Source organism: Ruditapes philippinarum, unplaced genomic scaffold (assembly GCF_026571515.1).
Source record: "Ruditapes philippinarum isolate M1 unplaced genomic scaffold, ASM2657151v2 ctg5444_1_1_1_1, whole genome shotgun sequence".
Taxonomy (NCBI): domain Eukaryota; kingdom Metazoa; phylum Mollusca; class Bivalvia; order Venerida; family Veneridae; genus Ruditapes; species Ruditapes philippinarum.
Genome location: NW_026854252.1, coordinates 85,199 through 111,358, shown reverse-complemented (window position 1 = coordinate 111,358; position 26,160 = coordinate 85,199). Strand labels below are relative to the sequence as shown.

Here is a 26,160-nt window from a genome sequence, read left to right as displayed (position 1 = left end):
GCCTGATGCATATACGGACTTCCCGTATACCCGGTGTTCCCTATACGGACTCGTATACTTGGTCCGTATATTCGACGAATACATCCCGTACACGCCCGTATATGTCAAAAATACGGGACCGTATATTCCCGTATATCAGTATATTTTTCGCAGTGTTTTTTACAGACTGTAGTCTATTGACTCTCTTGTTCTTACTATACAAAATCAAACAATCCTTTTGCCAAATATATTGTATCTTTTAACGTAAATAAAATGGAATATAAACCTAAAACCAAAGAATGCTGTTGCCTTTGACCATGCTGTTCTTCTTCTTTCAGACAAACATAAGTGACATATTAATTGCCATCAACCCCCGCAAGCAGCTGAAGATTTATGACGATGAGGTTTGTAATGAAAAATTTCTTTACAGCATTTTGTAATCCTTACCCTGCTGAAATTCTTAAATGAACTTGCCCATTCTCAATCGGGACATCTTGGCTATTATCAATAATCACCTCGGAAGTAATACGGACTGAAAGAAGTTTTACCACGTGGTTTAACATGTAATCAAAAACACCGAAATAACGTATTCGCTCTGTGTATTTTACTATTGTGTTTGATGTCCTTATCTCTTTATCCAAAGACTGAAGGCAAGGACCGAAACGTAAATATCGATTTCTTTATCAATATTGTTTAAGAAATCATGATAGTTTGACTATATATTTATCTTTTCATGTATAAACGGTCTACACCAATCCGTGCAAAGGGTATACATATGTACACATAATTTCGGAAAAAATAAAATGATTTACTACATGAAGTAAGGAAAACATAATTTATATCTATAATATAGATCCTTTATTTATATTAAGAACACAATAATAACTGTACCAATTAGTGTTTTCAAACAATACACATATATTTTTTTAAATCTAAAATCGAATCTTTACCTCGTCTCTGGTTTCTGATAACGTTTGCTTGCCTTTTATACAAATGAAGGAAAATTATTAAAATTTTTGGTGATAAAGATCTAAACAATCATTTTAGAGTGTACATTATTCCTTAGGGATACACCCATTTTGTGTATAGTCAAAAATACCTTTAATTTGACAAGAAACTAATAAAAATGCTCTTGGGGATTAGTCGCTTTTCTTCAGTTTATTATGTCACATTAATTAAAACAAATAAAAACATTCAATATTAAATTGTAACTTGTAACTGAAACACCTGGCTAACCGATACATCATTACACACCACACAAAAATGTATATCTTCAAATCTCATATATTAAAACAATAATATTTAACTGTTTAAAGACATTAACAACACGTTGATGTCATTTATCTATTTCTCAGGTACATGATTTATGTTCTCTTTATGTTACCAATCAATAGAACATACAATATTTCAATATTTTCTTAGTTATAGAAAGAGCATTGAAACACGACGCTATCTGATTTGTACGAAAGGGCGTAATCCCCCGTATTCATCAGATTGCCGAGTGTTTTTATGTTTTTTCTCTTTTGTATCATAGTCAAACATAAAAACACATTCCCTGTTGTCATCCCCAGAAAAAATAACCAATGAACGAGCATCTGAATATGATATTTCTATCGCTTTCCCTTTCTATGCCGTTACAATAAGTTAACCCAGCAAAAATGAGCCAATCAATGGACATGCTCCGGAGTGCGGGTAACTAATACCTGCACCCAAGATAACGCACTGTGCATGTATATGTATACGATTTATCTCTGACTCATTTTTTCAGCAGAAAGGTCCCCAAGCTATGATACAGTCGATTACCATAACCTTAATGAACTTAATGAACTAGTTTTACAAATGCCTGAAATTATATCTGGCATGGGGGTGCCAGATAAGCCGCGTACAATACAATGGCATGCTTAGGATGACGTAATTTCGCCATTATGAATGAAGTTGTATTTCATATGCTTTGGTAATAATATAGAATACCCGTATAGATACGAATGTAATGACATAAATTTCCATGAAATTTTTTTTTAAGTTAATAAAAGAATTCAATGTATGATGGAATATGATAGAATATGATATATGCTTGAGGTTTATATCGGAAGCCTCGTTACCGCCCAATGGGACAGATAATTCGATCTGAACTGCAACATATGACACATATTATAAGTCACCCAAGAAAGTGATCGGAAATAGCAGAAAGACACGGCACACACTGAATTGTATAGGTTTGCAAGAAATGATACAGTAATTCCGTTGACCCACTGTGTTACATTAAAACAACACGAGAAAATAAACAAGACTACTCCTGTAATCACAAAAAGGTTCAAGTTAAAAAAAAAAGTTCCAAGGAAAGGAACAATGATCGGATTTAACATGTGCTTTAAATTTCAAGAAAGCTACACATTTAATTGTTTTGCTCCTAAGACAGGATGTGGTGATTTTGTTTATATACTGTGTGAATTATCGTGCATTCATGTTACACTTGACTGAAAAGCTTAACAGCTTCAAAAAAGTGACAAAAATTCATTATCATTCGTTCCTCGGACAAGAATAAGAACAACAAACTCCAATAAGTGTCGGTTCTTTGTCAGGACATTTGATAACCATAGTTATCCGGTCTATGTTCGCAATGCCAATTCATTATGAATAAACAACGAAAGAAATTTACTGTTAACAATATTTATGACGAATAAGCCATGCGAAAAAATAAACATTTTGTACTTTTTTCAATAGATCCATGATAAATACAATGCTGACAAATTCGGAACAGATTTAGAGCCGCATATTTTTCAAGTCGCCGCAACAGCATACAGACGCATGCGTGAAAATGACACGAATCAGGTATTCAATTGCCATTATGTTATCAAAAAATATAAAAGAAAATAAAACTCTATGTAAAAATGAAAAAAGAAAAGAAAAAGATTTTATACGATTTTATGTCTAATGCTGAATATTTACAATATAAAACATTAACAAGACACCTACCTTCTCACCAGGGTGTTATCAAGTGACATTTATTTACGGTACGATTGTGCCTCCACTTATGGCAGCATCCGTGGCTTAAATTATGACATGCTTTTTTGTTAATATTTGATTATTAAATGTAAACTGTTTTCCAGCCAAATATTTGCGTGATCAAATGATACAATACTTTCCATTGTGTAACATGAAATGTGGTAAATAGTTTTATCAGAACTTATATTATCTATTTACTAACTACGATTCGGTAGCTCTACTTCTGTAAGATACAAAAATGTGTTATTTAATTAGTATAAAAATTTATTTGCATTATGAAATTTGTTTCCTTATAATTGTTTTTCCTGTAAACATGTATATAGGTCATCATTGTTTCCGGGGAAAGTGGAGCCGGCAAGACAGAGAGCACAAAGTATATGGTCAAACATATGGTACACATGTGTCAGAAAGGAGATATGGTTTTACATGAAAAAATCGTCAAGGTACATGTACAGATATGCTCTGGTCTGTGAGCATGGATGATTTTCTTTTTAATTTTATTCTTTTGCTTCTGCTTGGGTTTTACGTCGCACAAACAAAGTAAAGCTCATATTATGACTCGTACAAGGTGAACTGATTGTGAACGCTGGCTGGATAGCTTCCTCACATGAAAGAATCAAAAGTCTCTGGCATAATTCGAACCTACATCATTGAGGGGAATGGGTAGATATAAATTCATATTGCGGCATACTCATAAGGATGTTACATATAATAATGATCAAAATGCATAAAAACACAATAATTACAGAAAGAAAAGAAAAAAAAACAGCAACAATATTTGATTTTCAATTGAATTAACTGCTTGAAGTTGGAAAATGGGGTAGGAATGTGACTCGACCAGTAACATCAAAAGTATCAAAATGCAAATAATAGTTATAAAATCAAACATCTCGATTACCATTGTAAAATAATTAGTCTTGTTAAATAAATGTAAAATTTAGAACTTCAGTAATATTTCTAGATCAACCCTCTACTGGAGGCTTTTGGAAATGCCAAAACAATAATGAACGACAACTCAAGTAGATACGCAAAATACCTGGAAATCACCTTCAAAGAAGGTGGAGAACTCGCAGGAGGTGATTATTACAATATATGTTATTGTCATTTTGGTGTCATTTATAATTATTGTGACATAATTGATATATTTAGTCCCTCCACTTCCTTTTCCCAACTTATGCTTACTGTCATTTATTGGTACAGTGCTCTTCGGGGTACCCGGCCAGTGTGACTTGGTTGTGTCGAGGGCTGCGTTCTCTTGCCTTGTTGATCTCTGTCAGTAGAAAAATTCTTTGGCTGATAAAAATAGGGTTGATTTAAAATCTCTCTTGAAAATTTTGATACAATATGTAAAATATTTTATTCTAATGAATTTGCCCCTCCATCTCCACCTTTATTTATATGCTTATTAGTAAATCATTTTATTCTGTTACCCATATGATACATTTTTAATAATGAATGTTTCTAACCTCGATTTTCTAAGGTGAATTTGTCGTTTATATATTTAAAGATGTACACGGCTACTGTCAATTTATAAAATGATTTTCACTTTTCATGAATTATAATATATGTGCAGTAGATGATAATTTAAAAGTAAAAGGAATTGCGCTTGATCTTTCTTTCTATTAAATCAGCGGGCGTTAGAGACTACATGTTAGAGAAATCCAGGGTAGTTCATCAAAATAACGGAGAGAGAAACTTTCACATATTCTACGCAATGTTTGCTGGATGCACGCAAGAAGTCCTTGATGACCTCTTTCTGAATGACCCAGTAGAAAGTTACAGGTGAAAAAACTTTCATAGTTTGGTTGAGTGGTTTGTTATATACTATGGTTGATCCAGAAATTAATTCGTAAAACCTGTTTCCAAGTATTGATTTTTTTGTTTTATTTTATTCTGTATTTTCAAAGTTTCTCTTATCAGTCAGTTTTATGCTTGTTTTATCATTTCTATTGGTACCTCATCTACATATTGTCATATCATTTCATATTGAATACTAATAATTTGCATATTATGGTTTCCTTTGCATTATATAGCCAGAAAACAAGAACAAAAATAAACAACAAATAAACAGCGAATAAGCATGAGGTACTAGTTTTCTACAAAAAAAGACATTAGTGTCTTTTTGTGTAAAGAATAAATACGAACACCTGAATTTCTTTCCGATGTTATATATCTATATTATTAATTTCAATATTCCATAGAATTGTCAATTGTCTTGTAATATTGTTGTTAGATTGTTTCGTTTGTGATTTCAATTTATTTATTATCTTACATTTAGAATAATGCAGAGCGATCAGTCTTACCTTGGTGAAACAGAACGGTTTAAGAAGATGTATGATGACAGTATGGAGATATTGCAAAAAATTGAAGTTGTAAGTAAACACATGTATTCCCTGATGGATATAAAAATCCTCGTAGAAGTTAGAACAGAATAAAACACCAAATAGATATATAACTTAAAAACCACACAGATAAAATCGATTTAAATCTTGTATCATAATTTGGGGGCCTTTCCATTGAAAATGTGACAGAGTTAAATCGTATACATATACATGCAAAGTGCGTTAACTGGAGTGCAGGTATTAGTTAACCGCACTCCAGAGCATGCCCATTGATTAATTACATTTTGTGACGACATAGGTAGGGATAGCGATTGAAATATCATATTTATATGCTCGTTCATTGGTTACTTTTTTGTGGGGTTGCATATTGTGGTATCAAGGAACGTGTTTTATGTTTGACTATGAAACAAAAGAGAGAGAACATCAAAACACTCGGCAATCTGATTTATACTCGAGGGCTACGCCCCCTTTTACAAATCAGATAGCCTTGTGTTTCGATGCTCTTTCTATTATATAGATAGCTATAGATGTACATTTGTACCCTTTTAGTTTTCCTGATGCCATACATTGTTAGATTAACTACCTTTTTGCAAGTGTCTTTTTTATTTCACATTCCGCGTCAAAGCCACCTATTTTTAATTGTAACCTTATTTATATACATTTTTGTACATTTTTGTCATGGCCACTGTGACTGTATTTGAAATACAAAAATGGCGGCTTGCATAGATGCCCCGTTACATGTCGTAATCATTGGACGCGAAAAATTTACCACAATGACAGGAAAGTGCCTTTTATTCATGATATCATTCAAAACAAATGCCTTTTTTCAGGAGAACGATGTTGTGATTAGAATGTTAGCAGCGGTTGTACTCATTTCGGAGATAGAGTTTGAAGAAGACAACAGAGGGGCTGCACAATTAAAGGATGTTGCTTCATTTGCTCATGGTAACTATTCAAGCCTATTATCCCAACATAATCTACAAATTAATTTTCAATAGTTCGTCTAAGTCACAGTTAAAAGTAAAACATTTGATAAGCCCTTGTAGGAAATTAATCAAATTGAACTACTTTATTCTTTCCTGCATTGACCTTAAATCGGTTCTTTGTCTGTTTCCATTAATCAACATATAAGGAAAAATCGATATAATTTATTGCATGTATATTGTAACACTTTTCATCTTATGACTAACATAAGACTGAAAATACAATTGGTTGACGACAATAAATTAGTTGTTTTGATGGAATAATCATTTTTTATTTTGCAGCCGCTATATTGCTAGATCTTGATGAAATCATGTTCGGCGAGGCGCTAATTACAAGTCAAAAGAAAGTTAGAGGTGAATGTTTTTATTCCCACTAACACATTGAAGCTCTCTAGGTTTACTAGCTCCCTTTTAAGACTCTCTAGGTTTACTGGTGAAGGATGACCTCAGCTGCACACGAGCACATGAGTTGAACCATTGACTTTTCTAAATGTAGTTTGATAGCCTCTTAACATTTAAGAATCCAAAAGCTCTTTGGACGGAGGTTTCGTGCCCTCAACGGTTAGGGACCTGTGGATTGAAGTCTTCAACCTTAACCTCACGGAAACGAACGCCCTTGACGTTTAGACGCTAAAATATAAATCGTTTAATCGGCTTTTCAACGTTTCACATTTGAAAAAAATATTATTTTGTATGTTCCGAAGGCCATTTCCACATAAGTGAACATGCTCGTTACTCTTTTAATATTCCAACGCGAAATCCATAGACGTTTATGCAGATAATGTTACCAATAGGTCCACTTCTAAGCACTGAAAATTGTCAAGTCTTTCGGGCAACTTTTGTTATACATTATTTTCAATTTAGGTGACTATATAGCAACTCATAAAACAACAAAACAAGCAAATGACGGACGTGACGCGCTTGCCAAGATGTTGTATGAAAGAATGTTCGGCTGGTTGGTAAGAATGATAAACAGAGATCTTCACCCGAACAGGCATGGGTAAGTCTTTTGTCTTTTCGGTTTCATCTACAAAAATAAACTTGGAATTTATCTCGTAGCTTTACCATTTACAGCTGTAAGGCGATATTGTTTATAAAATATCATGCAGTCACTAAAAGTGTAGTTCTTAAAGGCACATGTAAGGATTAGTTTGTTATGGACAGATAATTACTGGTTCATTTTGTTTTGTTTTAATTTGATTGTCTGAGATCAATTTATGTTAGTTTTAGATGGGAAATACATACTTTTAAAACTTTTTAAGTTTGGTGAAGAAGTGATAAAACTCACAAGTTCATTTTTGAACAGAACACTGTCAACACTTCTTTTTGCCTCTAGATCAAACATATCTGCTAGCATCGGAATTTTGGATATTGCCGGCTTTGAAAAGCTTCAGAATAATAGCTTTGAACAGTTGTGTATAAATCTAGTGAACGAAAAACTTCAAAGTTTCATGAACAAAAAGATCTTTACGATGGAATTAGAAATATACCATGCTGAGGGAGTGGAACTTGATGGGATACATTTCGAAAACAATGACGATTTATTGGCAATGTTTGAAACGGTAAAAAAAAAACCCACTAATTAAAACTTTATACCATATTCAATTTTTTTCCATTATCAAACCATGCATTAGTAGCCTTTACAATGTCTTCTAAAGAAACGGGCCTGGATGCATGTATTCTTTTTGACATTCTTATACCATTTTATGTAGGTGTATATATACCAACTTGTCTGCAACTTTTCAGGTCATTTGCTCACTCCGTTTCATTTTTCAATAATTTTTTTCATTGTCGAAAATGACCTAAAAATTTAAATAACCTTTTTTAGGTCTTTTACTATAATCAGGCTTTGAGTATCAGTAAATAACGATATTGAACTTTGTTATGATTATTATTCTGCATAATTTTTTTAATAATTTTTCCGTGTTGATCCATGTAAGATCTTCAAATTCTATGTATTTACTGTATGCTTTAACGACCTCAGTGGAGCTAAATGAAGACAATTAACAACAACGCTACTCTGTAAACAAACATATTGAAAATAATTTGAATAATAATTATAAGAAGAAGAATAGGAAGAAGATATGGGTTTACGACATGATAAGCTGGAGGCATATGACTTTTCGTGACCTTTTATTCCCATAGAATCATCGGAAATCTTTAAGTAACTCGCTTCTAATTATTGTGGTTATTTCTTTATTTACAGCCAAAGTCAGGTATTCTAGCAATACTGGACGAGAATTCCAACATACAGCATTCTTCCGATAGTGGATTTGTTGATCACTTGAAAAATAAATTGGGCCAAAATAAACTGTTCATACAACCACCTGGAGACCACCCAGTTTTCTGTATACAGCATTTTGCAGCTTTGGTAAGTTGTCAAGTAGTGTCATGTCGTATTTGTTTTTTAAAAAAATGCCACATTTCAAAATAATGCTAAATTGTCAGAACATTATTAAATGCCCTTAGAAAAGGTCATTATGGTTACATTCTAAATTATTTGTTTAAAACATCAGCATATTGACACACTTTCTTCAGCTCTTGATGAAAAAAGAACCTTGATATACACCAGCAAGAATACTGAATTACACCTTTGTTTTCTGCACTTTTTATATAATGATTCCTGATGTAGAGGAAACTTAGATACAAAATGAAAAGAAGGTTATATATTGTTCCATTTTGTAAACATTGCTATGTCATTGAATCGACAAAAATAAATATGCATTTTGCTTGTTTAGAATGTCTGTTTTACAAATAATAATTTCCATGCTACGACAAATCATTTTCGTTCTCAGTCCTATAAATGTAATAACAATGTTTGTAAAATAAAGGTTCCGTACAACGCCGACGGATTTTTAGAGAAGAACCGAGACAGATTGAATGCTGAACTTGTTCAGACTATGAGGGAAAGCAAAGATGACTTCATTGCTGACCTATTCACAATTAAAAAAGGACCTACTGGAACAATATCAATGTATGCGACATTTCAAAAGTTTATTTATCATTAAATAAGTTAAGCCTGTGCAATTAAGACTATAAATACTCAACTTACTTATATTTGACCGCTTGCTGTTCAAATGCGACGGAGGCATGCAAAAAGGTCATCAAACAGTCAAACGCAGAGTGAATGTTTTGACGTATTGAAACGACCACCTTTACACATAGAGCCAAGTTTTGTCGTTTTATTACGGCGTTCTTTAGGGATTCAACTTTTTTACTTTACTACTTTACTCGGTATGCAAAATTAATTAAAAAAGACTTTATGTACATGTACAGACTCAATCAAGCTGAATCTGAAATTTTCATGTACTTTTGTTGTTTTTTAATGATTCCGAGGGATCAATTTGTTTCAAGATATATTATCATTCAATCTGAATGTGAATGAGTTGAGAATGTCAGTCAGTTATATGGATATGATTAAACTTTAAATAAATGTTCATGCCGATATTTACAATAACAATTTACTTTTTTCCCCAGTTAGAATAATGTACATAAACAAATTCAGTAAATCTGCGAAACTGTACAATTGGTAGGGAACTAAATAATAATCTCCTATTTTAGGGAACCAGGTTTTCAGTTTCGACCATCTCGGCGTGGAGTACCAGTGATGGTTCCAGGTAAGCCCAAACTAAAACCAACACCGGCAGGAGCGGCTCTAGCAATGGAAATAGGCAAAAGTTTGAAGAAGAAGTTTGGGACAGTCCAACAGCCAGCCACAGGAATTGACACAGATTACTCCTGGAAAGAAACATTCGACGCTTGTTTCATTTTTCCAGGTAAATAAATTGAATGTATGGTTAAATGTAATGTATTCGATTTGTTTTAAATTGAAATTTCTACTAAATATTGCACTCTCCTACAAAACAGAATTTTTACTTAGCAAATTAATAGAAGATATCTTTGATCAGACAGCTAAAGATTATAGTTTCTTTGGTAAAAGTTTTGAATTCTTATTATTTGCGAACTTAATATTTAGTTAATACATATTTATTTTAGTTCGATTGTGTTGGAAGCTTTAAGCTTATTGAAACACTCGAATTCGTTCCTGGTACCTTCCAATGAATGCAAAATTTGTTGCCCAAGGAAACAACGGTTTGCCCCTGACAGGGTTTGAACCAATGCAGTCAGCAATCCTAGGATTACAAGTCCGATGCGTTAACCACTCGCCCATGCCGCCACTGTATATTTAAATATTGATAATTGTACATTTCATGTAGCGTCAGGCTTTTAATCCTTAAAATAGTAATGATGGCATAAGTAGACATCAGGGAGAGTTATGTTCGTAAAACACAGCTTTGAACTACGCCCAGTCTCACAAGACCATATTCGAGACATCCTGCCAGGCACCGATCAAAAACAAAAGGCCTAAAGGCAGAGCAAAGTTAAAAATCGAAAAAAAATCATTCTCTTTTTCGGAATTTTAGATATCGTTACTTTATGAAATAAACCTGCAAGTATTTGTCTTTTAGAACTCTTTGATGCAGTTATTAGAGAAATTGGGTGACGGAGACCCATTTTTTGTCAGGTAGGATATCTTTAACTATATCTTTAAAAAGTAAAAGGAAGAAATCAAAGAGCTAAGATAAATGACCCATTTCAAGCAAGATTGACTTAAGTGTCTTATAAACTTTACCTGCTTATCTAAGGATGTTTCTAAATATAAAATGTTACATTTCCAAAGATATTTGTTTGGTTGGAGTTTACGTCGCACTAACACAGTAAAGGTAATATAGAAACTTTCAAGCTTCACTGATGGAGAAATACCTCAGGTGCCCCTACGTGCGTTATATTATGCAAGGACAGCACATAAGTTGAACGATGTTCCGTTGATATATGATGAATTGGCGTAAGTTTGTGCTAGTGTACAAGGGCGGTATATTTACTTGCCACGCAACTATAAACCTGAAAAAGCCTCACCACACTAAGCCTGCAATATCTTCAACTTTGCTGTTTGGGCGGCTTTCTGGTCCTTTCTCAGTAGTTGCATATTCAACCGATAAACATATCAGTAATGGTGTTATATAAACTGGTCCAAAACTTTAAGATTTGTTCAACAATAACTTTCAAATATATTTAAACATTGAAACGGTTAACTTAATTTACATTCGTTTGATTTTACATTTATGTTCAGCCTTTAATGAATTCCGAAAATGTTGATTTAAAAATGTCTTTTTAAAGTGTTAAAAGTAAGACCGTAAGTTATATGGCATATGAATAACTTTTATCAGTTCTGACATTAAACGTTTAATTACAAGTTATATCTGAATATGTAATTTTCATTGGCAATATATACGCATCCTTTGTTTAACTCTAGGTGCATTAAAGCCAATTCAAATCTAGCAGCAAACAACTTTGACCAGAATGTTGTCGCAGATCAATTACGATACAATGGAATAGCAGAAATTGCAAAGATAAGAAAAATGGGTTTTGCAGTTCGCAAATACTATACGGACTTTATCTCAAGGTATGTATGTAAGCGAAATAAAATCTTAAAGCAGTGAGAGTATTAGCTTTCATGCGTTTAAACGAATATCATGGCAAATGATTTAAACGTATGCGATGGCTTAGTTTTTGCAAAATTGTTTCTCAGCACTTATAGCTTAAAATATGCAATGTACACTGTTTAACGTAGAATGTTCTGCTCGTAGCTGTATTTACTGCAAGTCATATTTTAATTTCGACATAATTGTATTATGTATACTTCTACTACCATCGTCTGATGCATCGTGCAATAATTTCAGATACCGTTGTTTATTTCCGTCTCCACCTTTGGAAAGACAGGCGGACGTGGCTCAAAGTGTTCTTCGTTTAGTCCCATCTAGTTTCCATAGAGATTTCAGATGTGGTACATCAAGGGTATGTTTTGTCTCTCCATTATTTGAATGTAATGTCTTAAACTTTTGAAACTGTTTTTAGATAAAACTATGTGTATGTCATAAGATAATTTGTGAAAATTAAGTATCAATCAGTTTTGTAAAGGTATGTTTGTCTGTTTGATTTTGAATTTATTCGATATCTTATCAGATATTCATGACGATCGAGCTAAATGATTGGTTTGAGCGAATTTTGCGTTGTCGTCAAAGAAGAGCTGCTGCTACAGTTACTAGATGTATGAGGAAGGTAGCAGAAATAAAAAAGGAACAGAAACGCATTGAAGCTCAGAGAAAGAGACGGGAAGAATTGGAACGAATGAGGCAAGAGGAAGAAGAGCGGCGCAAAGAGAAGAATGAAAAGGATAATGTCAAAACAGTAAAACTAAAATTATAACAATCAAGTAGACTGGGTTAAACATTGGTATATTTTAATAGATATATTAAAGGCAACTTTAAATTCGTTTAAGTAATGACTACATTCTGTAGCAGCGATCTATCGACCTAAGGTGTTGATGCAGTAAATTGGCTTTTATATATGAGGAGGAAACTTTCTTGTGATATAATAAACATATTTACGATAGAAACATAAAAGAGTATCAAACCGCTGTCATATTTTCATTAACATTCTGTAATCTACAATGTATTTTGACAAGGATGCATCCATTATATTCAAATTTTTACTCTTTTGGTTTAAATTTGGGATGTTAGCTTTTTTCTGATCACAGGAAGATAAACCAAATGGTTTAGGTATATCAACTGGAGGTTTGAGTGCATCCAGAGGAGGTTTTGGTGCTTCCAGAGGAGGTTTAGGTGCTTCAAGGGGAGGTTTAGGTGCTTCCAGAGGAGGTAAAGGTTCAAGGCAAGGTTTAAGTACATCAGTGACTGGAAATGATAGTGACCCCCCTTCTTATTCATCGGAGGATGACTCATCATTAACATCGTCCCCTTTTGACTCTGGAGGACAATTTGCAGGAGTACGTACTCAGAGCAAAGCAAATCTTGTTCTTGCTTTGTCATCCATTTTACTCCTTTTCTTCTTGTGAACCTCTGCTGCGATTTTTTTTTACACGAGGATGTTGTATACAAAAATTTTGCAAATGAAAAAAAACTTGATATTAATATCATATTAAGTTTACTCTTTACAAAGGTACTGGGTAAGATTGGTCTGTGATTTAAGCATTATAAGATCCTCCGTTATTATCATATATGTATAATCAGTTTAGATTGGTGATTATAGAGATTTCTTGTTAAAAATTTGAACTATTATGACAAAATGAGCGGTTTTCAGGCCTGGGCTTCCTTTAGGGATTGAATTTCAATAACCGTTGTGTATATATCTGTCTTACTTTTGGCTTACTTAAATCGAAATTTACTCGTTTACAAGGGCAATTTACTTTCTATAGATTAAATAGAAAGTATTAATAGTCTTGTAATGGGAAACTACGATGTTCAGAGCATAAATATCTGGCATGTTGCAATCATTTCAGATAGCCCCAAACCTTCGTTTAAGTAAATTTATGCAATGAACATGTCTTTAAACATAGTTTAAACTCATAGTTTATATATATATAATAAAAATAACAGACATTCACTAGTGTTTCTCAATTTTTGTACTGCCGACCGGTTTCTATATCATCAGATCTAACAAATATAAAACCATATCTACAATGTCAATTGACATAAACTTTAAAACAAATTATGAACATTTTTAAACCCTGTCTTACATTGTACTCCTCCTACTTGATTTATATAGTTGATTTTCCCGATAGGAAAAAAGGTTTTGCCCAAAGGCCACACATGCTATACAGACTTACATACGAAAATACCTATAAAATAAGAGAATAAAGATCAACAAGGCAAGTCATGTTTGTAATGCCTAGAGCTATGCTGACATATAGCGCATTAGCCTTGAATCAAAATTTGTACTTTCCAAGGTTATTTGGCATAAATAAATGTATATAGTTTTATAATACAAGATATAGTCCTGCTAACCTAAATGCGTTAAGCATATACACTTGTTTACTTGAAAAGTAGAATTATGCCTTTCTGTCCAAACATTTTTGTTGTTAAAGTCAGAATCAATACAGGCATATTTAGCACTGTCTAGTTGAGATTTTATTCCCTTGATGTCATTTTATATCAAAAGTATAATTAATAAGACTTAAAGTGTTCAGACAAATTTCAAACACACTGAAAGATTTGTTTTTTTTGATGACTTAGATTTTCTTCGGTGCATACTGTCATGTGTTTATTATTCCTCTGTTGTTATTTTTTATAAAAAACTGCTAACCCTTATTATATGCCCGAAAGAATTTCGTGTATATTATGTTACATCCCCTTGCGTCTGTCCGACTGTCTCTGATAACAATTTGGTTTCCGGAGCAATGTTCAAACTTCATAGGATGATTATCCATATTGGCAAAAAGACACTTATTGATTTTGGGGTACCAAGGTCAAAGGTCCAGGTCACTATTACCTTAAAACTGAAAACAGTTTCCGGAGCATAACTTAAGTTTCATTTGGCCCACAGTATTCAACCTTCATAAGATAATTGTCCATATTGAGTAGAAGACCCCAATTTATTTTGGGGTCACAAGGTCAAAGGTCAATGTCATTATTACCTTAAAACTGAAAACAGTTTCAGGAACATAACTTAAGTTTCATTTGGCCCACAGTGTTTAAACTTCATAGGATGATTGTCAATATTAGGTAGTAGACCCCTTTTAATTGTGGGGTAACAAGGTCAAAGGTCAAGGTCTGTATTACTTTAAAACTGATAACAGTTTCCAGAGCATAACTTAAGTTCCATTTGGCTAACAGTGTTCAAACTTCGTTGGATGATTGTCCATATTGGGTCCATATTGGGTAGAAGACCTCTTTTGGGGTCACAATGTCAAAGGTCAAGGTCAGTTTTACCTTAAAACTGAAAACAGTTTCCGCAGTATAACTTTAGTGCCATTTGGCCAACAATATTCAAACTTCATAGGAGGATTGCTATTTGAGGGAGGTAATACTTTATTTAATTCGAATGCCTTACAAATGCTTCATCCTTACTTAAAAAAAAGAAAAAAAAAAACAAAAACAAAAAAACAATTTCGGGCATACAATGCTCCGTTTAGCGGTGCTCTTGTTAACCTTTATTGTGCAAACGCTTGTACTTAGCTATCATATATTTATTGTTTAGTTTACAAAAATCTTCGTATGTATTTATAAAATTCCCGATGGTCATTTATTTTTGCATTTAGACTTATGTGCTGTCGTAAATTAGGATAATAGAATTTCGTTAAATAAAGTAAATATTAAAATGCCTTATATTTTCTTTATTCATGATTTAGCTAGGAGACACATTACCACATGATGGAAGATTTAGAACATCAATTGAATCGACTCGATCACCTTCTCCTGTTGTCCATATCGATGACGAACACACGGAGAGGAAAGAAGTGGACAAACATTATGAAAAGGAAAAAAAGAAGACCGAGTAAGCATAAGAAAACTTTATCATTATCAATTTTAATTCGACTTCTTTTTCTAAGTAAAATAAAATTTAATGTAATAGTCGGCGTTTAATTGCACGTTGCCCCGAACAATGCCGTTGCCGTCCGCACACTTTAGCATAGATCTTTTTTTTATTTCTTGATGTATGGTTTTCATACTTGGTAACTTCAAACCTTGGTGCAAGATCTTCAAATACACTTCTCAAGTCTAGAATAACTTTGACTTTCGTTTATAAATGACTTTGACCTTCAAAGGTATATCGACAGAATTTTAGTTGATTGTTCTATTTGTATCTATCACTTTCTTTAGAATGGATTGTCTTTTAACTTGAACACAAGAATCTTTTAAGATAGGTCTTCAAATTTATCAGAATGAGCTGGACCTTGAAGGTTAAACTTTTGATATTTTCATTTTTGTGTAACTGGCTTAAACATTGTAATTGATAAATGGACTTCATATTTAGAAACAGTATTCTTTAAAAGCATATTATGCTCTATGAATCCATTTCTTTAATTCTTTAACATGTCAAGCATATGTTTAATGATGTTTTAATGGATAAGGAGCATATTACATGTTTAAGAAGAGAAGAAGTGGCATTATTCATATCATGTGCTTATATAAATGTATATTTCATTGGAATGAGTAACAAATACCTAAATAAAAAAAAGCTTTTGAGAATAAAAGAATTATAATATTTCAGAGGCATAATTGACCATAAAGATACAAACATCATAAATATCAAACTATATGTAAATGATCATGGCTCATTATGATCTTTGTTTGAAGATTAAATTATTTGATTTTAATGATTTTTGCTTAAATTTATTGAGACTTTGTAATAAATAAGCGGCTCTTGACTACAAAAGCTTATCTGCCCAATATCTTAAGAATTTTTTTACCTAAAGTGAGGTCAGTGGGTCAAAATCAAGGTCACAGGGGCCTTGACTTGAAAAAGCTGGTCCGTCCAATATCTTAAGAATCCTTTAACCCACAGTCGTCAAATTGGGTATGGAGGTGGGTCATGACCGTTAGTCGCCCCTATTGATTTTGAAGTCACTGGTATATCTATGCAATAAAGACCATGTTTATGATAGCAACTTAAATACATATTTTACATGAAGACCTATAAACTATATAAAACTCAATTGACATTGATTTATATATGACCTTGAAGATCAAATTATTGAACTTTAACTTAATATTGCTATAATTGGCTGTAAATTTGTAATTAACTAATAAATTAATTATTTTCATACTTGGACAAAGTAACCATTTGGACATGCTGTTTTAAAGGGACTAAAATTACCTTGAGCTTTAAATCACTTAAATCGTCAAGGTCAAAATATTGAACTATAGTTTAGTTATTTATGTACAGATTTAATTCAAAACAAAACAGACTTGTTGACTAGTTTAATTATGACCTTTAAATGACCTTCACCGTCAAAGTCAGATAATTGTTTTTCTTCTTTAATTTTCCTAACTTTGTCATTTATTTATTGAAATGATTCATACAACAAGTGTGATAAGACCGATTTTCTTTTAATTTTTTATTTGTTTGTTCTAAGAAAATGTAAAAAATACCAAAAAAGCTAAAGGGTTTCCCCCCTCTCGGCGGTGGCTTTTTAGTATTGTCTTGACAATATTAAGTTCTTACTAGATATTCCAAATCGTGAAAAGTATGATATCAGTCAAAATGACAATAGATGCAGCTTTCAAACTAAGATTAGTAACATTAGACTCACTGTATGAAAAATATCGGAATTGAAACGGCGGGAGAAGTTTTCAATCTTCAACACGAATACGTGATACTTATTTCATTAATAAGATATAAATGAAATCACAAAAATATGTGTATTTAATAAGTAATTTGTTTCATTTAAGTATCAGTTGGTTAAGCTTTTTTTTAGGTTCTGGGACGTCTGTCAGATAATTGCGCGGGAAAGAAAAATTCGTGACGTCGATGAGGACAGGGGACTTCAAGTGATCAAAGTTGTCACTTACATACTCTTATTCTGTATTCTCCTTTGGTGTGCAGTTGCTCAAAAACTCAGCTTGGTTGTCCTTGTGTCACCAGTGATTGATCGCACAAAAGATAATTCTGTGTCAGAGGTAAAGGTAGGTAAATGTCACATCATGCGTTTAAACGGCCATTTGTAGGGTTAAATGCCACCAAAGAGTGAAGGTCGCTGACCTCCCGCCATATACTTTGGATCCTTTTTGTAAAGAATCTATTCAGCTAGCTTATAGAACGTTGGTGTTTCTAATGAGGAAAGGCTTGTTCCTGAAATAATATATGGAAGAATATCAGTAATATGTTAGTATAATGTACAACATAACCAAAACAGAAATTCAGTTATAATATCTATATGATGCATTTAAGACATCGAAACATATTGAGTGTAAATCACAGTAATTTTAGCAGGACGATAAAATTCAATTTCATATTTGTACATATCATACGTATAATTATGAACTAAATGATAAGACATTTTTTATTTCTAATGTGTTCTAGACTAGGTTATGCAAAAGCTTGGTATAATATCATGTACTTGTAACATTATTCTCTTTCCATTAATAAAATAGAAATTTAGTAAAGAAGCTGCAGCAAAACATATTTTGTTGACCATCGCCATCCTGATTCCTTACTGCCTGACGTTTCTAAGCAGTGCCTTTAAATGGATGTTTGACAACTTACCATTTCCTAGCCTATCAACGATTGTACTGGTGAGTAGTTTGTATATGCCACACGTGATTTGGAAACTGTTAAATTGTTTAGGAAAATGTATATCAATTGCAATATCTTTACCATAGCCAGCAGTAGGACAGTCCAAATAGGCTGCTGTAGTGAGGTTGTTGATGCTTGGTAGGTTTGTGTCACAGAATAAGGTTAATTACTTAAATGTTATTGAAACGTGTTGGGTTGTAGAGACATACAAACTAGAAATACACGACCTTTTAGGTGTTTCCTATCTGCATATATATTTTCATACCTTAAATTATATTGTTTGTACTGACTGACAAACATAGCTTGATCGTAAAACTTTATGACTTTTATATTCTTGCGGACTCCATTTTCCATTTTATAATTGTAAAATGCTTGGGACATTAAGACCTACAGCTTAATTAACTACCCGAATGCAACTTAACATTATCTTGGAGAAGATTGCAATATATTGAATGTATAACTGTTCGAAGAAAACAAAAAAGCATGCAAGTTCAACGTTTACTCTGAGCATTCATATTTCATTTTAACTTTAATTCAACAATGTAACAAGTATGTCACATGACTCATGTCCTTCACAGTCAGAAGTTTGACTTTCCATGCATGGTGTATTAGTTTAATTATAGATAACATAAGCAAAATCCGATCAGTTAAAATAACATAGGCAGCCAGTTTGCTGGCCGTTTGAAATTGTTTTTATTTTTTCATTTAAAAAAAAATGGTTGTTGGTCGAAGTTAAGGGGTGACCGTTGACGCGAGTTAAAAATATTATAGTAAAGGTAGACTGGCTATCGTAAGGAAGTTGCTGTTGGTGAGAAATGACTGTAAGGGTAGGAACTGTGATTCAATTACACTTTGCGTCTCGTGATGATTGTTATCTTCAATTTATATTCATTATGTACAGTGAGTGGATGTTTTTCTTTCAATTACAGTGCTTGCTTGTAGAAATAATGCATTCCATCGGACTTTGTAGTCTGGCGTTCATCATTCTTCCAGAATTGGACATGGTCCGTGGAATTCTTTTATTGGGTGGCGTAGCTGTAGTGCCATCAATTCTATTTCCTGTCTGTGCTTCAGACGTAAAAAGCAGTGGGAAGAATGCAAAAGATGATAAACAAGATCAGGAGGCGTTGAAGAATAAAAAAGATGACAAGCGAGATCAGGCGGCAAACCAATCAACCATATTCAGACTAGCTGTTTTTGCTCTAAACATAATAACATTAATAGTGCAATTTGCATATATTTCCGCTGTTTTAGTGTTAGATCATTTTGTCGACGACAGTAGAATAGACAATGAAACTAACACTATTGTCTTTTTCATATTAAGTATGCTTTTTGTTTCTTGTGCATATTGGGAAAATTTCGTAGATGACAGATTTTGCTGGACAGAAAATTCAAAAGGTCGTTGTAAACAGTCTATATTGAAGGCAAAATTTGAACTCCAAGAAGCAAGACCAATAATTTCAACATGTACACAGTTTCATTAAGATCGGTACAACCCTTCTTCTTTCATGGATTATTAAGGCGTATTATGAAGAAAACATTGACGATGACGATAATCATAAGCGTATTGAGAAAGTAACATTTTCGGAAGCGTTTGGTGAGCTTAGCGAAAATGATTTAAAGCGTAGCGGAGCAATAATAACGCTGATATTGTCTGCCTTTGTCGGACATTATGTTGGATACACAGCATGCAAATTAAAGCTACAACGATTTTCGTTTTGTATTCCTCTCATACTATCTACACCATTGGCAGTAGCTATAGCAGCAGTTGAATGTTCAAGGGGAGGTGTGCTGAGCCCATTTACATCGGAAAAAGGACAATGCCGAGAAGATATTGAAACTTTGAATGTGGTTTTACACTATATTTGTGGCACTGTTGTGTGGATATCATTGTACTGGCTATGTAGACATATATTTTACCCGGAAATAGAAAGACTTGCCAAGACCGAAAGGTAAAATTAACGTATTATATAAATCTGATATATACAATGCTTTTAAAGTATCTACATAATTTGGTGTTGCTAGACCAACGTATTGTTTTAATGTTATTATGTTTTGAAATGCACATTTTACATTTATGTTTACAAATATAATATGCATATAAATATGATTTTCAGATTGTTTATGAACCCATTCTATTGCGGAATTCTTTTTGAGCAGCATCTACTTTTAAACAGACGTCGACACACAAGGATAGTTTCCATGAATATAAAAGATAAAAAGGTTCCTTACAGGTACAACATTTTCTTCACATATTTTAAATCATGTACGAAACAGCAAAATCTCACTTGATGTGCATAATATAATCAAACCAAACACAAATTATGTGCTTCCGATAGTCCTAAATGATTCTTGTATCAAAGTTATGCATTAGAAGTTTATGATTTAACGAATCAGGTTCAAATTAAAACGGCACTGTATGTGGCACGCTGAATGGTAGGTCATTGACTTGATTTTTACTATATCTTTTTTTCAAATGCGTTGCAAGTTTATTTATTGTTAACAGTTTGTCCAAATTTAACTCGAAAGTTAATATCGAGGGTGACGTAGAAGATGACGTTGCAAGCCAGGCTGAAAATAAAGAGAAAAATGAGGACATTCATGCAAGTAATTACAAAAACCCAAAGTTCAGAGACACTCCTATGATATACGCATGCGCAACAATGTGGCATGAGACTAAATATGAGATGTTGCAGCTTATGAAATCTATATTCAGGTAGGGGTCCTGATTTTCGTGTGATTTATTTGTATATTACATGCATTATCGAGAAAAAAGCATGCTCTACTTCGTGGTTTCAAAATGTACTGGTATTTATCAAAATTTATAAAATTAACAAATTTTATATATAGTATCGTATAATTTTGTCAGATAGGGTTACCTGAATATGTTTGTGCTTCCTCTCGTCTATATTCTGTTGGATAAACAGGTTGTTGTATTACGTCCGCTCACGTATTTTAGATTGCTGTGTTATTTGGTAAAACGTTTACCATCATATGGGAACTCTGTTAAGGTCCAAATTTGAGGATAGTAATCAATGTAAATTTAAAAGTCAATAGTAAATAAATGTGTGTAATTCATTCCTATGACATGATGTTTGTTGTTGATTGGTACTAAAATTATATTGTCAGAAAAATAGTTATATTTGGTGTTACGTTGCTCGAAAGGTTTGTGTCACTGATGAAAACTTTCATCACTTTTTATGTAACTGAACGTGTGGGGTTGTAGAGATGTCTTATGTCATCTCTTAATAGAATATTTGTATTCTCATTCGCCTAGACATCAAAGTTTTAAATGTGAATTTATTTGTGTGTGTGTGTGTGTGTGTGTGTGTGTGTGTGTGTGTGTGTGTGTGTGTGTGTGTGTGTGTGTGTGTCAGTTTAATGACAATAATGCTAAGAATTTATTGCATAATAATTAAGTTGTATGATTGTTAATAGCACAAATACAAACGATACCCCAACATAATCCAGTCACACAGGAGACCAGCAAAAAATCCGCAAGGGTACTTAACCATGTTAACATTGTACCAGGAACATGCTTTAAAAACAAGTATTGGTCAAGTGAGGCTAGTTTATCTTTACCTTCCTTTTAAACTTAATCATCTTAATATAATCATCAACGTTATGTTATAGTGAGGGTTCTATTTTGTAAAATGTGTTTGTATCATTGCATTTCAATATATAGTGTAATCTTGCTTCAGAATGGATAGAGATCAGTTTGTCAGACGGCATGCTGAACAAGTATTCAATAAGGAAGATGAAGATTTTTATGACTTCGAAGGTTTGACAATTTAAATTTGACAATTTATTTATAATAATTAACTTGTTTTTACTTTAAATCAAAGTGTTGAAATCTAGCAGTGTTGTAAGACGAGAAAGAAATTGGCATTTTCTATCATTTATTCAAAGAAATTATTTCTCGTTTTTTTTTCTTTCGACTTCATTTTATTTCTTTTTCAGTAGAAAAGGTGTTTTTGTGTGTTCCAAGCTATTTGTTTAGACTGCTCTTCCGCAACTACAGATGCATTTTGATCAAAACATTACAGGAATGATCAATGCTATGTTTAGTTGTGCATCTCATCAAAATGATTCGATTGAATGATAATTGTCAGAGTAATGTCCCTTGAATGATTTTAGTTTTCAAAATTTGTCCAGACTAATTGATTTCCTTGTCAGTTGCTATTATTTCCTTTTATTTGTCTATGAAGTGATTATCCTGTCATTGCTCTGCCTTATGCCCTGTCCTGTTTTTTGTTTGGTGGTGGGGTTGGGGGAATCCTGGCCACTTGTTGCGGGGTCGTGTGAGGGTTGCGTTCATTGAACGCAACCTTTTTTCGTTGATCTTGTTTACCATCTTGTGCTGAGCATACTTAACTTAACTGTTGTTATATTTGTTTATGGTCCTTCGGGGACATTGTTTCCAGCACTTCAAAGTGTTGAGAATTGAGTACCGCTCAAGCCGGTGCTATATAGCATGAGAGATGTTGCACTTTTTCATTATCCCTCAAATACAGACTCAAATCAAACCGAGTTTGCAATTTTTGTGACGCCTCGACGGAAAAGTGGGACATATAAGGATCACTTCTCCGTCGTCTGTCCGAGCAAACATTTTGGGTTTATGGGCTAGTAGCCCTTAAGGAAACAAAGAAAATAACAGAGAAAATAGACCCTAAAGCCAAAATGTTGGAACGTCCGTCTGTCTGTCTGTCTTGATATGTAGCTCAAGTCCTTGTGCATATTGAATGGGTTTTCCTGTTGAATGATTTTTGGCCGAGTTATGGCCCTTTGATGAAAAGGTGTTTTTTTTCTGTGTGTTGCCAGATACACAAAAGCTTGTCCGGATTACTCCTCATAAACTACTGGTGCAATTTTATCCAAACTTTACAGGCATGATCAGTACCAAGTCTAGATGTGGACTGTCTTTCTGTCTGTCCGTCTGTCACAAAACTTGTCCCAACATGAAATTGGCCATCATGAAGCGACACATGTTATCACTGATCGCTCTTGTTTTCATGTAATAATGTTGTTCTCAATGCTTCTGAGGGATTATTTTTTCCATTTATTTATACATCACAACAGCAGGTGTCAACTGCCGTGTGGCAGCTGTAAAATGTTGTCCCAAACTTAATTGTTAATTTTTAATGGTCTTTCGGGTTCATTGGATCAATCACTCTTAAGTGTTGTACTTTTTTTCATTATCTCTCATGTACAGATTCAATCAAAGCGAATCTGCAATTTTCATGTAATTGTGCTATTTTTAATGTTTCCAAAGGAAAGCTTTGTTTCAAGATATGAAAGTAGATGTGTGTTAATGTTTAACCTCTTATTTGCATGTCTTTAAATTGTAATCAATCGTTGAAGGCCAGTCTTTTTTTTAAAGGAAATTGTTATACTCGGGTGAAATTACCAAGATATCAAAATAACTTGCAGCATATAAAGTTGTATCATTGCTGAATCAAAATTTAAAGCGAACTAAAGCGAGTCTAAACATGAGCTAACTCGACCAGTTGTAAATTTTAAGAAGAGTTAGCTTATAACTTAAAAGGGCAATCAAACACAACACTTCAGGCTCGGTTCGTTTAACAGTTTTGATTTATACAGACTATTGTCCTCTTTAAACTGCTGTACGACAACAATTAAGAATCTATAAAAGTTAGCAGACATTATAATAATTATATTCCAACGGAAACGATTGTGAAACCTTTTTTTACTGTGACATTTTAATTTAGTGTTTTTATTTCTATTACAAACTGGTTAGTATTTGTGCTGTTAAACGACGTTGCTGTTGAAACTATTTCAATATTCTGAATCAAGATAATGCATGTGACCAAAGCATGAAAATAACAGATTTGACTAATTGAAAATACATTTTAGTATCGACATATAAACAGAGAAGACAGAAGAGATATCAAACAAAAATTAAATAGACAAACCGTAACACTGAATCATGGAACAATCAATTACAAAATATCTGACTGACTTATAAAACAAAAAATGTATGACAAGACCATGACACGCCAAAAAGTTAAATCAAATTAAATTAACTCTTCCATTTAAGACTCGGCTAATAAATTATTTGTAACATATCTTATTTTTTAATACTGTAGCACACATTCTGTTTGATGATGCAATGGCTATAGATGATAATAACGAATTTGTTCCAAATGAATATGTAAAGTTATTGGCAACCATTATGGAGGAAGCTGCCAGGTAATTTCACTACAAGTTACTCGTAAAAGATAATCATGAGAAACATCTTGGACATAAAAATTGTTGCTGCATTATAATAGGAAGAGTCATTTTATGCATCTACACACATCGTTTTTGTTAGGAAAGAAAATCAAACGAGAAACGTTAATGTGATTTAGTTTTATGTATGTAATGCTTGCACATGCTATCTTTTTCATAAATTACTTATTAATTGTACTGATATTTTATTTTAGCTGTGTACATGAACAATCTATGAAAATAAAGGCACCTTACAAAGTTCCTACCCCATACGGCGGACAAGTCATATATATAATGCCAGGAGGAAATTTCCTTTTCATTCATCTGAAAGACAAACATAAAATAAGGCATAAGAAGCGTTGGTCCCAGGTAAGTATGTTGTTCGGCATGCTTTTTAGTTTCATTGTTTTTGTATGATTCAGTGTTATGGACATTTGTCTCTCGCCGCAGATTAGGAACTTACGAGATTTGGTTTGATTTTAAATTTTGTAGGTAAGTTGTAGAGAAACTGGTAATGTCTGGTTAGTTATCAAAGAATTAAGTCAAGTGGAACCAACGCCGAGTTATGTCTAAATTTTGTTAAACAGAAACGATTTATTGCAAACTGACATAAAAGTAGATTTACATCAGAAATAAGTCTTGTTCTTTACTTGTTATCAAGGTCATGTACATGTACTATTTGTTGGGTTTTCGGATCGTAAGAATGTGTGACGAAACGGTTACAGCAGCACTGAACGCAGGGAAAATAAGTGATTTAATTCAATGGGAACCTGGAAGTGCACCTGGCCCATCAATTGGCAGAAGTCATATATTCCAGGCGTTCGATGACCAAGTTCTTAAAAAGGTACATTTTTACTTTTTGTTCTTATAGTTTGAAATAATCGTATAAAAAAGCAGAAATTGATATGAAATATTATGATATGATATATGACATAAAACCAATCAATTAAATAACTTTAAATAGAGTTTATGTCCAATACTTAATACTGTATCTTTAACAAATTATAAAAGAAAAATTCAACAAGTTCAATAAAGTTTGTAAAGTTTCTACACGAATGATATTTTCTTACATACTATCCGCATTAATAAAATGAGTATTATTAACAGTAAAAATAAAAGAATGATTACACTGACGCGCTCATTGTGAAACTCAAACATTTAACACGAATTTAAACTATGTTGACGTCAACACAAAAATGCGTTAGTGTAATATACCATTGTTACGGTGTCGAGAAAGCGGCAAAGGTATATAATAAACCTTATTTCAGCCTAATTATCAATTTACTCTAGGCACAAAACACGTTTCTGTTGGCACTAGATGGTGACGTAGACTTCTCACCTGGTGCTGTCCGCCTGCTTCTTGACAGGATGAGAAAAAGTGACAAGGTTGGTGCTGCTTGTGGTAGAATACATCCCATTGGAAAAGGTATGAAATAAGCTTTTAATTTTTGCCGGAGTGTTGAACAAAACAAACGGCTAATGAGTATTCGTTATAATGATTCTGATTTGTAAAGCGGTATAACATT

At 33.1% G+C, this 26,160-nt stretch overlaps 2 protein-coding genes across 2 annotated transcripts in view; both read left to right on the top strand.

Moving 5' to 3' along the window:
• The first annotated feature begins 274 nt into the window (after positions 1–274).
• LOC132739530 (myosin-IIIb-like) lies at positions 275–10,094 on the top strand. Its single transcript, XM_060727244.1, has 13 exons — positions 275–383; positions 2,704–2,811; positions 3,309–3,428; positions 3,947–4,061; positions 4,617–4,767; positions 5,264–5,357; positions 6,158–6,272; positions 6,593–6,664; positions 7,175–7,310; positions 7,617–7,872; positions 8,517–8,681; positions 9,142–9,284; positions 9,872–10,094. The coding sequence occupies exons 1-13, from the start codon at positions 279–281 to the stop codon at positions 10,092–10,094; spliced, it is 1,803 nt and encodes a 600-aa protein (XP_060583227.1). The 5' UTR covers positions 275–278.
• LOC132739534 (chitin synthase chs-2-like) overlaps positions 9,949–26,160 on the top strand; it is a 30,961-nt gene continuing 14,749 nt past the window's right edge. Inside the window, 18 exon segments of the mRNA XM_060727247.1 lie at positions 9,949–10,086; positions 10,780–10,835; positions 11,625–11,774; positions 12,052–12,166; positions 12,335–12,559; positions 12,909–13,157; positions 15,519–15,664; positions 17,589–17,796; positions 18,265–18,405; positions 19,336–19,878; positions 19,880–20,358; positions 20,524–20,640; positions 20,913–21,122; positions 22,108–22,187; positions 24,514–24,616; positions 24,850–25,003; positions 25,296–25,478; positions 25,925–26,060. Of these exon segments, the coding sequence (XP_060583230.1) occupies positions 10,789–10,835; positions 11,625–11,774; positions 12,052–12,166; positions 12,335–12,559; positions 12,909–13,157; positions 15,519–15,664; positions 17,589–17,796; positions 18,265–18,405; positions 19,336–19,878; positions 19,880–20,358; positions 20,524–20,640; positions 20,913–21,122; positions 22,108–22,187; positions 24,514–24,616; positions 24,850–25,003; positions 25,296–25,478; positions 25,925–26,060 (3,286 nt within the window). The 5' untranslated portion in view covers positions 9,949–10,086; positions 10,780–10,788.